At 36.9% G+C, this 13,493-nt stretch overlaps 1 protein-coding gene across 1 annotated transcript; it reads left to right on the top strand.

Moving 5' to 3' along the window:
• The first annotated feature begins 575 nt into the window (after window positions 1–575).
• On the top strand, window positions 576–12,912 carry LOC114310542 (cytochrome P450 716A75). The gene is made up of 3 exons (XM_028256586.2): window positions 576–2,145; window positions 4,889–5,076; window positions 12,399–12,912. Exons 1-3 carry the CDS (start codon window positions 1,128–1,130, stop codon window positions 12,690–12,692), a joined length of 1,500 nt encoding a protein of 499 aa, XP_028112387.2. The 5' UTR covers window positions 576–1,127; the 3' UTR covers window positions 12,693–12,912.
• Window positions 12,913–13,493: the final 581 nt, after the last annotated feature.

The following is a 13,493-nucleotide window of genomic DNA, read 5'->3' as shown; positions in this document are numbered from 1 at the left end:
TTTTTTCAAGTACAATTCAAATAATTTTTTTATCATTTTTTTATAAATAAAATGGATTAAAACTATTCTCTTATATAATTTTTATAATACTATGACATTCTTATCTTGATTAATTTTTTTAAAATGATGTAGGAACTATGCAAGTATTATTCAAACTATGGAGAATGATTTATAGTTTGATATGATATGAGTGTGTCATTGATAGAGGAAATCAAAGATAGAGAGTTGCTAATATAATCAATTAATGATTTATTTGAGAAGTTCTTTTTATAAGCAAGGCAACAAACTTAGATTAAATTTTTTAAAAAACTACTTATAAATTATAATTAAAAGTTATTCATAATTTGATCTCACAATAATAATATACACCACTGATTTAAAAGTCCAAGTAAATTTATGATAACTTTTCTAAGCTTATAGAATTTCTCTCTTTTAATGTTTTGTTTAATTTGATATAAGTTATTTATGTTATCAAGTGACACACAAAATATATATAGCCTATTTTTCTGTGCATCGCACGGATTACCGCTAATATAAATAGAAATAAATGTACTTCATTTAATACTTTCTTAATTACTGAGCAATGTATCCGAAAGGATGGAGGCAACCAATCGGGTGAGAGTTGTCGTGACACTAGGACACTAGTCGCAGATTAAGAGTGTTTCTCTTTTTTGTGAAGTACGACATCGTTTCACTCTGATACGCCACTTCCACGAGGCACACGAGTCCCTTGCATTTCATGTGGCAGTGCGGTGCGGTGCGCACCTGCACTTAAAAAAAAATATTCACGTCATCACGTGCTATCTAAAGAATAATATTATGGATTATAAAAAAAATATTATAAAATGTTTTATGAAAATTTTTTAGTTTTTGATTAGTGTGCCATATTTTTTATATGTGTAAACTAACGGTACAGAATATTTTCATAATGTTTTTTTCATGATATCTAATATTATTCTTTTATAAAAAAATTTATCTATTTATTCCAACAAATGATCGATGTTAATCATTTAATAGCAATCAATGCATTTTTAGAAATCCATATAAGGTGATCAAATCAATCTTTTATCTTGGAAGGGGGAGGGGGAGCTTTGGAGAAGAAAAAGAAAGAAAGAAAGAAAAAAGGCATGGAGGTGTTGTATGTCTCTCTCCTTTGCCTCTTTATTGTTCTTGTGTTTTTGTCACTACACATGCTCATCTTGTACAAGGAAGAAAAGTATGCAGTTTCGGGGTCGGGGTCGGGGTCGGGGTCGGAGTCGGAGGAAGGCAGACGAAAAAGAAAGCGGCAGCTTCTGCCTCCTGGGAAGACGGGATGGCCAGTGGTCGGGGAGAGTTTCCAGTACCTGGCTGCAGGGTGGAAGGGCCAGCCAGAAAAGTTCGTATTTGACAGGATAGCCAAGTACGCCTCCTACATCTACAAGACTAATCTTATGAGGGAGCCAACGGTTGTGTTCTGCGGAGCACCAGCCCACAAGTTCCTGTTCCAGAACGAGAACAAGTTGGTTCAGTCATGGTGGCCTAGCTCAGTCGACAAGATCTTCCCATCTTCCAACCAAACATCCTCCAAAGAGGAGGCCATCAAGATGAGGAAAATGCTGCCAAACTTCTTCAAACCGGAGGCGTTGCAGCGATACATCGGGATCATGGACACCATCGCCCAGAGACACTTTGCTGCGGACTGGGAGAACAAGGACATGATCGTCGTCTTCCCGCTCTCCAAGCGCTACACCTTTTGGCTAGCTTGTCGTCTCTTTCTTAGCATTGAAGATCCAAAGGATGTTGATAAATTCTTGGAACGCTTCAACCTCTTGGCAGAGGGTTTGTTGTCCATCCCCGTGCAGTTACCGGGGACTCCCTTTTACAAATCGGTAAAGGCCTCCGAGTACATTAGGACAGAGTACCTACTGAGGATCATCAAGCAACGAAAGATTGACTTGGCCGAGGGAAAGGCTTCCCCGACTCAGGATATATTGTCTTACATGCTACTCACCCCCGATGAGGATGGCAAGTTCATGAAGGAGACTGATATTGCTGATAAGATTTTGGGTTTGTTGATTGGTGGCCATGACACTGCAAGCTCTGCATGTGCTTTCATTGTCAAGTATCTTGCCGAGTTGCCTCACATCTATCAAGGAGTTTACAAGGGTAAACGTCTCTTCTCTTCTCTTCTCTCTTCTTTCTTCCATTAATTCACTAATTCCTTTCTTATTATTTTTTCTCTCTCCCTTTCTTTCTACATTCTCTACTCCTTCCTATTTTTTTCTCATTTTAATTGTTACTAGTTGCAGCTTCAACTTATCACTAATACAATCATTCTTACATACATACTAAAAGTAAAAATACCTAGAATTTTAATGCATTGCGAAATTTACTCTATACCCTTTCAACCTAAAAGTAAAACATTTACCTTGCTCTAATTTGGATACGTCAACTATTCATCATCCCAACAAAGAAATTCTATGTTAAGTAGAGGCCCCTTTTCCTTCGGTTTAGCTTTATATTAACGGTGCTTATAATTTGAGAATTATGTTACTTTGATCCCTGACTTTTTAATTGTGATACATTTGATCCTGAATTTTGAATCTTATTCTAAATAAAGACAATTAGAGACACTATTGTTTAATTTCAAGAGCAAAGTTATCAATTAGATAAAATATAAACTAACAAAAATAAAATGTCAAAAATATTTTTAAATTTTTGAAAAATTATTTCTACCCACCAAAGATAAAATTACGTAAAATTGATAAATTTTTTACACATTTATTTATTTATTTATTTTATCAAATTAATTTTTATTATGTGTTTGAATGATAATCATGTAATGGGTTATTGTTTTTATTTTTATTAAATTAGTTTTTATTTTTTTTAAAGTCAAATATGACGACAACTTTGATATCATTATTAAACTAATCCATTAAATTTAAAAAATCCAAAGCTAAAAAATTTCATATATTAAATATATCGATTATACATTAAAATCCTAGCAACCACTTATTACATGGTCATCATCCAACCATATCATAAAAATTAATTTGGTAAAAATTTTTTTTAAAAATAATAAATGTGTAAAAAATTTATCAATTTTACATAATTATCTTTAGTGGGTAGAAATAATTTTTAAAAATTAAAAAATATTTTTTTAATATTTATCTTTGTTCAATTAGTTTTTATTTTATCAAATTGACGACTTTGTCTTTGAAATTAAGTAATGTTATCTTCAAATGTCCTTATTTGAAACAAAATTTTAAATTTACAGTCAAATATGCCACAATTGAAAAATCAAAAATCAAAATGACATAAACCCAAAACTAAGGAACGGTTAGTGTAATTCGTGTGTATATATATATATATATATGTATGTATATAGGAAAGGAAAAAAAATGAAAATAAAAATTGTACGAGCCAACTTCTGACTCACACTTAGTGTTTATTTATTTATTTATTTATTTTTAATTGGGTGAAAAAATTTATAATTTTAATTATTAATATTAATAAAATTTATCATTAATTTGTAATTATTTTTCAAGTTTCACTGATTTGAAATTCTCCCTTGTTTTGCTTTAGTTCATATCAATTTTTTATTTTCATTTTTCAAAACTATACATTATTTATAACACATACTTTTCATATAAAATATATAAAGGTAAATTACACTCACCTCCTTTGAGAATTGAAAAATATATAGTTAGCTCTATACATTTGAGATAATTACACTAGTCTCTCTTAAGATTTTAATTCACATAACAATTATGTTTTTTTAAGGACAATTTACGATGGTAGTCCCTGTATTTTACCTTTTTTTCATTTTGGTCTCTGTTGTTTTAATTTGATCAATTTTGCCCTATAATTTTACAGATTGTGGCATATTAGTCCAATAAATAACGACGGTTAAGTTTGATGGACGGATAATCATATGATGTTTCAATTTAGTCCTGTAGTTTACAAAATGTGTCAATTTGGTTCTTGTTGTTTTAACTTTCCTATAAGCTACACCTCCTATAAACTACAGGGACCAAATTGAAACGTTATTTGATTTTTTGTCTATCAAACTTAACCGCCGTTATTTATTGGACTAATATGGAACAATCCGTAAAATCAATGGGCAAAATTGATCAAATTGAAACAACGTGGACCTGAAAAACGGGTAAACTATCGGGACCATTTGTATAATTTACCCTTTTTTTTTAATTAATAAGCTATTAATTTTATGGATTAAAAAAAAAAGATATTATCATCGATTTTTTATTAAAATATAAATTTATTTTAGTTTATTTCAATATTTACTCATCATATATATTAGTTTTGATTGGTTTAACCTTATTAAAAGGTAGATCATATAATAATATCAAAAATATAAGACTAACTGTATTTATTTTAGGGTAATGTTAGGGACACTAAATTTTTTACCAAACAAATGACCAAATGTCTTACATGGGTGTGGGGTCCGCAATTTTGTAGGCCCCACAACCATGTGAGACATTTTATCATTTATTTAGTAGAAAATTTGGAACCTCTAACATTTTCCTTTATTTTAAGCCATATGCATGATGACCTTATCAAAAGTTCATGCTATTACCCATCACTAACTTAAAGAGAAACACAGGCATTGTACAAGTGATGTTCCTAATGAATAGTCTCGTAACGAAGGAGAGAAATAATTTAATTTTTATTGTAGAAATGATTGATTCCTTAACCGCTAATTAAGAGTGAATAAAAGTGACTAATTGAGCTAGCCAAAATGATTTTTCCCTGTGCCAATTAGAAAATGAAAATTGTTGTTGTTCTTTCAATTTGTGCCTAATTTCAATTTATTTATTTTTGTTTTTGTTTTTTTGTTTTTTTTTTTTTTTTTGTTTTTGTTTTTTTGTGATCCTTTGTGAACATGCAGAGCAAATGGACATTGCCAAATCGAAAACTCCAGGTGAATTGTTGAATTGGGATGACATTCAGAAGATGAAATTTTCATGGAATGTAGCTTGTGAAGTGTTGAGACTTGCGCCACCCCTCCAAGGTGCTTTCAGAGACGTCTTAACCGATTTCATGTACGAAGGCTTCTATATTCCAAAGGGTTGGAAGGTACTAATATTAACTAGTTCATTATTCAAGTACGGTTGTTAAAATCGGGATCCTACGTTGGATCGTTGGAGGTGTTTATATGATCGGATCGTAGAATCGGATCAAGGATCGTAAGATCCTACCGAAAAGGATAGATTACATAATGATTTAATTTAAATAAATATTTCTTATAAAGTATACAGAAAATGAGCCTATATTCTATTAAAAAAAAGTGAAGATATTATGAAAAATATAATACTCTATGTAAAATGTACATATAATATTATACAATAGAAAACTCAATGGCAAAAGTATTGTATTTTATCAAAAAAGAAAGTGAAGAAGAAGAAGAATTCTATAACAAAATACTTTACAATCTACAATAATGCATAAAAAGTGAAGAAAAAATATTTAACAAAGTTGGATATGAAAATATATTAAAAACTCAAAAGAATACCTTAACCGAATGATAAGGTTTGTCGTTAGCATCCCTGGTGGAGCGGATTCAAGTCACAAAAATAATCTCTTCAAAAATTGAGATAAAATTGCAATCATCTTAACCCTCCTTAGACTCTGCTAAAGCTAAGTTTGTTTTTCCGACTATTTAATTTTTTTAAATTACCGCAATATTTGAATATTTGTTTTCTAGTTTGTTTTTCTTAGTCTATTTGATTCAATACTACTTAATTTTTATTATTTATTTTGACCACATAAATTGGTATTTAGACAACAAACATAAAATTTACAATAAAATATGTCATACAATACAAAATAAGACTTGTAAATTAGATCGGATAGGATCGGATTCGGATCGGGATTTTACGATCCTATAAGATCCCACTACCAAGATCGAAAGATCCTACCTATAAGGAGTTTTTTACACGATCCGGATCGATTGTACTTAAATAGATCGTAAGATCGTAGGATCGTAAGATCCGGATCGGAATTCTGATAACTATGAGTACAGGTCATTAATTTCAATACCACAATTGTTGCTTCTATTAAGGCCAAGTTTGGCAAGTTGGAAAAAAGTTAAAAAGTCAAAAAGTTACTCAAAAAGTTAAAAAGTTATCATTATTCACAAAAAGTCAAAAAGTACGGCTGCACAACTCTCAATTCTAATTTTTCCCTACACACTAATTTATATAATTTTTTAATACACATTTTTCCATAAAAACTCAAAAAGTTAACCCAAACATCCATATTTTTTCCCTCAACATTTTAGTCCAAAAAGATAAAAAGTACACTTATTTAGAACACCCCAAACAACCCGTAAGGCTCTGTTCGACCAACGCCAAAAATAAAAATAAATTAAATTATAGGCCACTTTTTTGGTTACTTTAAGTAAAAATATATTTTGCCTATTTATTTTCAACTTATTTAGTTGATAATTAAGAAAAAAAAATATTCTTTTTTTGACACGATACACCCCTTTCCTTGGCTACCTTCTCCCTTCCCCTTTCCCGCTGTCATCTCTCCCTCCTCTCTAACTCTTTTCTTTCCCCGCTGTCATCTCTCCCTCCTCTCTAACTCTTTTCTTTCCCCGCTGTCATCTCTCCCTCCTCTCTAACTCTTTTCTTTCGACCACACTCGAGCACGGTGGTTATGAGAGGCTGTGGTAGCGTACGAGAAAATAGTGGGATGACAACACAATTGAAAGATTAGTTTGAGAGAGAAGCTAGAGAGCAAAGAATGAGAGCAAAATGTGTTCTGTATTATGTGTATATATATCTTTACAAGAGAAGTGAACTCTCTTTATAGAGAGAAGAAATAACATTGGATCCCAAGTGATGAGTGAAGCCACCGAAAGAATAAAGTGAAAAGAGAAAGTTTATACAAACAAGCAATATTATATTAACAGCCCCCCGCAAACTCAAGGAGGGAAAGCATCTACCAAGTTGAGTTTGGAAACAAGATCATTAAAGCGGCCAGGAGGATGAGCCTTAGTGAAGATATCAGCGGGTTGATCGACTGAAGCAATAGGAAGAAGATGAACAGTTCCACAAGTAACATGCTGGCGAATGAAATGACAATCAATCTCAATATGTTTGGTGCGATCATGAAAAACATCATTGTGAGCAATCTGAATAGCACTCCGATTGTCACAGTAGAGAGGGGTAGGAGTAGATGAAGAAACTCCCATATCAGCAAGGAGCCAGCGAAGCCAGAGAAGTTCCTGAGTAGTATCAGCAAGAGCTCGGTATTCAGCTTCGGTGCTAGAGCGGGCAGTGAGAGATTGTTTTTTGCTACGCCAAGCAAGAAGAGAATCCCCTAAGAAGAAGCAGAATCCCGTGGTGGAGCGTCGATCCGTAGGATCCCCAGCCCAATCAGCATCGGAAAAGGCACGTAGGTCAAGAGAGGAAGAAGCCGAGAAGTGAAGACCATGGAACAGAGTGCCTTTGAGGTAGCGAAGGATGCGGAGTAGAGCAGTATAGTGGGGAGTGCGAGGAGCCGACATGTACTGACTGACAATGTGAACAGCATAGGCAATGTCAGGACGAGTGACTGTGAGATAGACAAGACTGCCGACGAGCTGGCGATAAAGAGTAGCATCAGAGAGAAGAGTGCCATCGAGAGGAGTGAGACGAATCTGAGGATCAATCGGAGTAGAGGCAGTTTTGCAATCAGTAAGACCAGCACGAGCCAGAAGATCGGATGCATATTTGGCCTGGGACAAATAGGAACCAGTAGAATCATGAGATACTTCAAGGCCTAAGAAGTAGTTAAGAGTACCAAGGTCCTTCATCTCAAATTGTTGGTGGAGAAATTGTTTGAGGTGGAGAATACCAGCTGTATCATTACCAGTGATAATCATATCATCCACATACAGAAGAAGAAGAGTAGTACCATTAGAAGTAGTCCGTATAAAGAGAGCAGAGTCATAGGAACTAGAGGTGAATCCGAAGGCAAGAATGGTAGAACTGAACGTAGCAAACCAAGCACGAGGTGCTTGCTTGAGACCATAGAGAGCACGCTGTAGTTTGCAAACCTGATGAGGTGGAAAAGTGGACCCAGGTGGAGGTTGCATGTAGACCTCCTCAAGGAGATGACCATTGAGAAAAGCATTTTTGACATCCATCTGAAAGAGCCCCCAGTGGCGAGCAGTAGCAACAGCAAGTAAACTGCGAACAGATGTAAGCCGAGCAACAGGAGAGAATGTCTCCTCATAATCAATGCCATATTCTTGGTTGAAGCCCTTGGCAACAAGACGAGCTTTGTAGCGTTCAATAGAGCCATCAGAATGTGTTTTGATTTTGTAAACCCATTTGCAGCCAATTGCAGTCTTGCCAGGAGGAAGATCAACAAGATCCCAAGTATGAGCTTTATCCAAGGCATGGAGTTCATCAGTCATAGCTTGCTGCCAAAGAGGATTAGTACAAGCCTCACGATAGGAGGTAGGTTCATAAGTAGAGAAGGCAGCAGATCCAACAATATAATCACGAAGATGGATAGGAGGTTGAGTTACCCGGCGTGGTCGACCCGGAGGAGGATCGGTGAGAGGAAGAGCCGGTGGAGAAGGAGGTGTGGTAGCAAGAGGTAGACCTTCAGGTAGAGCAGGCTGGACAGGATCAGGGGTGAGCAAGGGCGTCTCGATGGAGGAGGAACCTGTATCAAAATCAGCAGAGAAAAGATCGATGGAAGGATTAGTAAATAGTGCAATAGTGGAAAGTCCGGGTAAGTGAAAAGAGGATAGCGAGGAAAACATTTGGTGTTCCCAGAAAACGACATGGCGGGAGATACGAAGACGTTGAGAGAGAGGATCCCAACAGCGGAAGCCTTTATGTTCAATGCCATACCCAAGAAAACAACAAAGACGAGAGCGAGGTTCAAGCTTGGTGTGTTCATGGGATTGAAGTAGAACAAAGCAGGCAGAGCCAAAAACCCGGAGATTGGCGTACGGAGGGGGAGTGCCATGCAGACGTTCAAAGGGAGTTTGATTATGGAGGACAGGTGTAGGAGCACAGTTGATAGTGTAAACAGCAGTGAGGGCAGCTTCGCCCCAAAAGTTTTCAGGACAGGAAGAAGAGAGAAGGAGAGCGCGAGTAGTGTCAAGAATATGCCTATGTTTCCGTTCAGCGCGGCCATTTTGCTGGGATGTGCCAGCACAGGAACGATGAGGCAATGTACCATGATGCTGAAGAAAGGAAAGGAAATCTGAATCCCGATATTCCATAGCATTGTCAGAGCGAAAAATTTTGATGGTTTTGGAGAATTGGGTGTGGACCATTTGTGCAAAACGATAATAAATGTGTTTTAATTCAGACCTATGTTTCATGAGAAAAAGCCAAGTAAACCGGGAAAAATCATCAATAAAAACAACAAAATAGCGGGATCCCCCCATAGTAGTAGTAGGTGAGGGTCCCCAAATGTCCGAATGTATAAGATCAAAAGGTGCAAGAGAAACAGAAGTACTTTTATTAAATGATAAAGCAGGTTGTTTGGCAAGTTGACAGGGTATACAATCGAAATTATCGGGAATTACATGACCCAACTGTCCACTAGAAACCAAAGACCTTAAGCGATTAACAGAAATATGCCCTAAGCGACAATGCCAAAGATGAAAGGGAGATAGTGAGGAAGTAGATGTAGGAGCAGCAATTTGAGGAGAGGCAGGGACATGAAGGTGAATGAGTTCGTAGAGACGTCCATGCTTACGGCCGATCCCAATAGTCTGCCCTGTCTGAGGGTCCTGTACCAAACAATCAGTAGCAGAAAATGTGACAGTTAGACCAAGTTCACATAATTGACCAATGGAAATAAGGTTTAAGGTAAGAGCAGGGATATGATAAACGTGAGGTAAGGATAAAGAAGAGGTGGAAACAGTACCAACATGACGAACAGACATGAGAGAACCATCAGCAGTATGTATTGAGGGAATATGAGGAGAGGAAGATAAGGAAGAAAAAATAGTAGAACTGGAGGTCATATGATTACAACAGGCAGAGTCAAAATACCAAGAAGAGTTACCTGGAATGACAGACAAAGCAGTAGGAGGAGGTGTACCAGATGGGGAGAGAAGCTGTTTGAGCATGGCCTCGACATCTGTTGGAGAAAAGCGAGGGGTAGATGGAGTAGGTGACTCAGAGAACCCGGCAGAGGTGGCAGTGTCAGTGGGATGAGACTGATTCCCGGAAGCAGCAGCAGCAGTGTGATGAGACTGATTGCCGGAACGGTGAAAGTTTCCCCGGGAAGAGCCACCGCGGGAGGAGTGGCTATTGGAGGATGAGCGAGAGGGATTGCGAAAGCAATCCTGTTGCAGATGGCCAGGACCAAGTTTGTTGCAGTAGCGGCAGGATCTGACGGGGCAATGGACCAGGAGATGGGTTGAAGGAAGGCCCCGATTCTGACAGTAGAGGCAAGCAGTAGTCCGCTGGGGAAATGATGGCCGGGACGGAGGAGTGGCAAGAACAGAGTCCACATGATGAGTTTGAAGAGTACCAAGACGAGTCTCCTCGGATAGCAGCTCAGAAATTGCTTGTTCAAGAGTGGGCAATGGATGGCGATGAAGCAGAGAGGCACGTACGGGCTCAAAAGATGAGGTAAGAGCCATGAGAAATTGCACCAACCTTTGCTGGTTGCGATGGATAGTAAATAAAACGGCATCTTCGGGGTCATGCCATGTTGGTTCGGAAAGAGCAAGCTGATCCCAAACAGAGTACATTTGAGAAAGGAAGTCATTAATGGACTGAGTGGATTCTTGGCGCATGCGGTGAAGTTGGTTCTGAAGTTGATATTGATGGGCAAGACCAGTAGTCTGGTATCGTTCTTTCAAAAACTCCCAGATGTCTTTCGCAGGAGTAGTTACAGAGTCAAGCTGAAAGCGGCCAAATTGAAGACTGATAGAGGTAATAGAGGTATTACGAAACCAGGTAATGATTTGGTAATTCTTACTGTCCCATTCCTCAAGTCGGTCTTCATATGTAGCAGTAGAAGTTTCAGTAGTGGTACTGTCTTTTACTGGTTTAGCCACATCCCCGGTGACAATTCGCCAGAGCTTCTTGCCTTTGAGGAAAGAGGACATAGCTTGGGCCCACAGAACATAGTTTGAACCATTTAAAATGACGGAAATGGGATGGGAGGCATCATGACGATCCATATTACTAGTTGAGTAGGGTTAAAGTGATAGAAATAGATCCGTAGGAGCAAAATTAGGTAAAACAGAGTGTACCAGTGAGTCCGGAAGGTCGAAAATAGCAAGGAAAGGTATGCTGGACAGAGATGATGTCAGCAATGATGTCAGCGGCGCACGTTAGCAGAGTGCAGGGAGGAGCACGTTAGCAGGAAGGCAACGGCGCACGTTAGCAGACAGGCGCAGGCGCGGCTCACGGTAGCTGGTTTGGCGCACGCGGGTGCACACTAGCAAAGCGGCGCACGGTACGCGTACGGTAGCAGGCGCGGCGTATGGGAGCCGCGGACGTGTGGGCGCGTGTGGGCGCGTGGCGGAAGTGAGCGACAGGAGTTGGCGCGTGTGGGCGCGTGTGCGAGTGGTGGCGGTCGTGTTGACGCGCGGAGGCTAAGGGCGGCGCGTGTGGGCGCGTGTTGGCTTTTCTGAGAACGGGCTTGGTGCCGTTGGACTCAGGAGAAAATTTCGGACAGGTTGATGTGCTCTGATACCATGAAAGATTAGTTTGAGAGAGAAGCTAGAGAGCAAAGAATGAGAGCAAAATGTGTTCTGTATTATGTGTATATATATCTTTACAAGAGAAGTGAACTCTCTTTATAGAGAGAAGAAATAACATTGGATCCCAAGTGATGAGTGAAGCCACCGAAAGAATAAAGTGAAAAGAGAAAGTTTATACAAACAAGCAATATTATATTAACAACAATTATGAACTGGGAAATTAGAGTGGTAGAGAGATAGGATGGGCTTGGTGTTAAAACATAGTAGGTAATGTTACATATTTTTTTATGGAAAATATTTTTAATAAAATGCATATGATACATATCCTATCCAAAGAAATTAATTAATATAGCCAACAAAGCCACTATAAGTTGTCACATTACTTTTTTTTCTGTAAATCTTTTCATAAAAAATCAAAAAATCAATTAAAATAACCACTTCCCAAACCAGCTATAAGTTTTGTCAAAGGTGAAAAAGAAAAACAACTATTAGAAAAGCAATTGTGAACCCAGTAGTAAAATGATCTACCATAGCTTAAGATTAATGTTGAAAACACATAAATCAATTTAGACGCAAAATACTTATAGAATTGTGTCATTATGTGTCTACCTGAATAATTATGTTTCTATGTGCATAGTTCAATTGTAACATTAATTATTCATATTTTTCGTTTGTTCTTAAAAATAAAATAGTAATGCTTGTATGCGTGCTTGAAATGCAGATATATTGGAGTGCGCACTCGACACATAAAAATCCAGAATATTTTTCGGAACCTTATAAATTTGATCCATCAAGATTTGAGGGAAGAGGACCAGTGCCTTACACATTTGTTCCATTTGGAGGAGGGCCGAGGATGTGCCCTGGAAAAGAGTATGCCCGTTTGGAAATATTAGTATTCATGCACAACCTAGTGAAGAGGTTCAGATGGGAAAAATTGATTCCTGATGAGAAGATTATTGTCAATCCCATGCCTGTCCCAGAGAAGGGTCTTCCTATTCGACTGTTTCCTTATTAATTAGTTAATGAAAAGCTTGATTACATTGGCTCCACTCTGCTCCACCCCACTCCACTAGATTCTCTGTCTTACTTCATTCTATCACAAACATTTCTCTAGCTATACCTAAGTTGAGCCATGCTTGTCCCCGAACTTTCTTTTTTCTTTTTTCTTTTTTTTTTTTTTCCTGTCCTTAATTTGTTCACCTTCTATAATTTTGTTATTAAAGTGTGTTACTTCACTGTGTCCCTGAACTTTCTTTTTTTCTTTTTATATAATTTTCTCACTTAACCCTGTAAGTTTTCTTTTGTTTTTAAAAACAAATAGATATAAATACACATTTTCTATAGTTATCATTTAAAGAAGTACAAATTAAAAAATATAAAATGTGAAACTTTTCCAATTATGAGATACCCAAAAGAAATTTACTTAAATTTTAAGAGTTGATATACTAAATATCCTATAAATACTCAAATTCGGAAATGCTATGATGTGCACCTCTTTAGGAGTTCATATCATATATACTCTATTACAAAATGTATAATTTTATTATAAAATTTTGTTACATCAATCACAAAATATATAATCTCGCCACAGATTGACGTAGCAAAAAAAATTTGTAACCAAGGTATAAACTTTTGCAACATCAATCAAGGTGCGCACCATACGCACCCTATCACAAAATGAGTGATATCAACCATAAAAGTCATAATCTCTCCACAAATTAACCTAACAAAAAATTTCGTAACAAAACCATTAACTTTTACGATATTAATCACAAATTTTTGACATATTATTATGTCAATTTATAATAATATTACA

This window comes from Camellia sinensis, chromosome 13 (assembly GCF_055761805.1).
Source record: "Camellia sinensis isolate YWXY chromosome 13, ASM5576180v1, whole genome shotgun sequence".
Classification (NCBI taxonomy): domain Eukaryota; kingdom Viridiplantae; phylum Streptophyta; class Magnoliopsida; order Ericales; family Theaceae; genus Camellia; species Camellia sinensis.
This window is presented reverse-complemented; position numbering and strand designations above follow the sequence as displayed.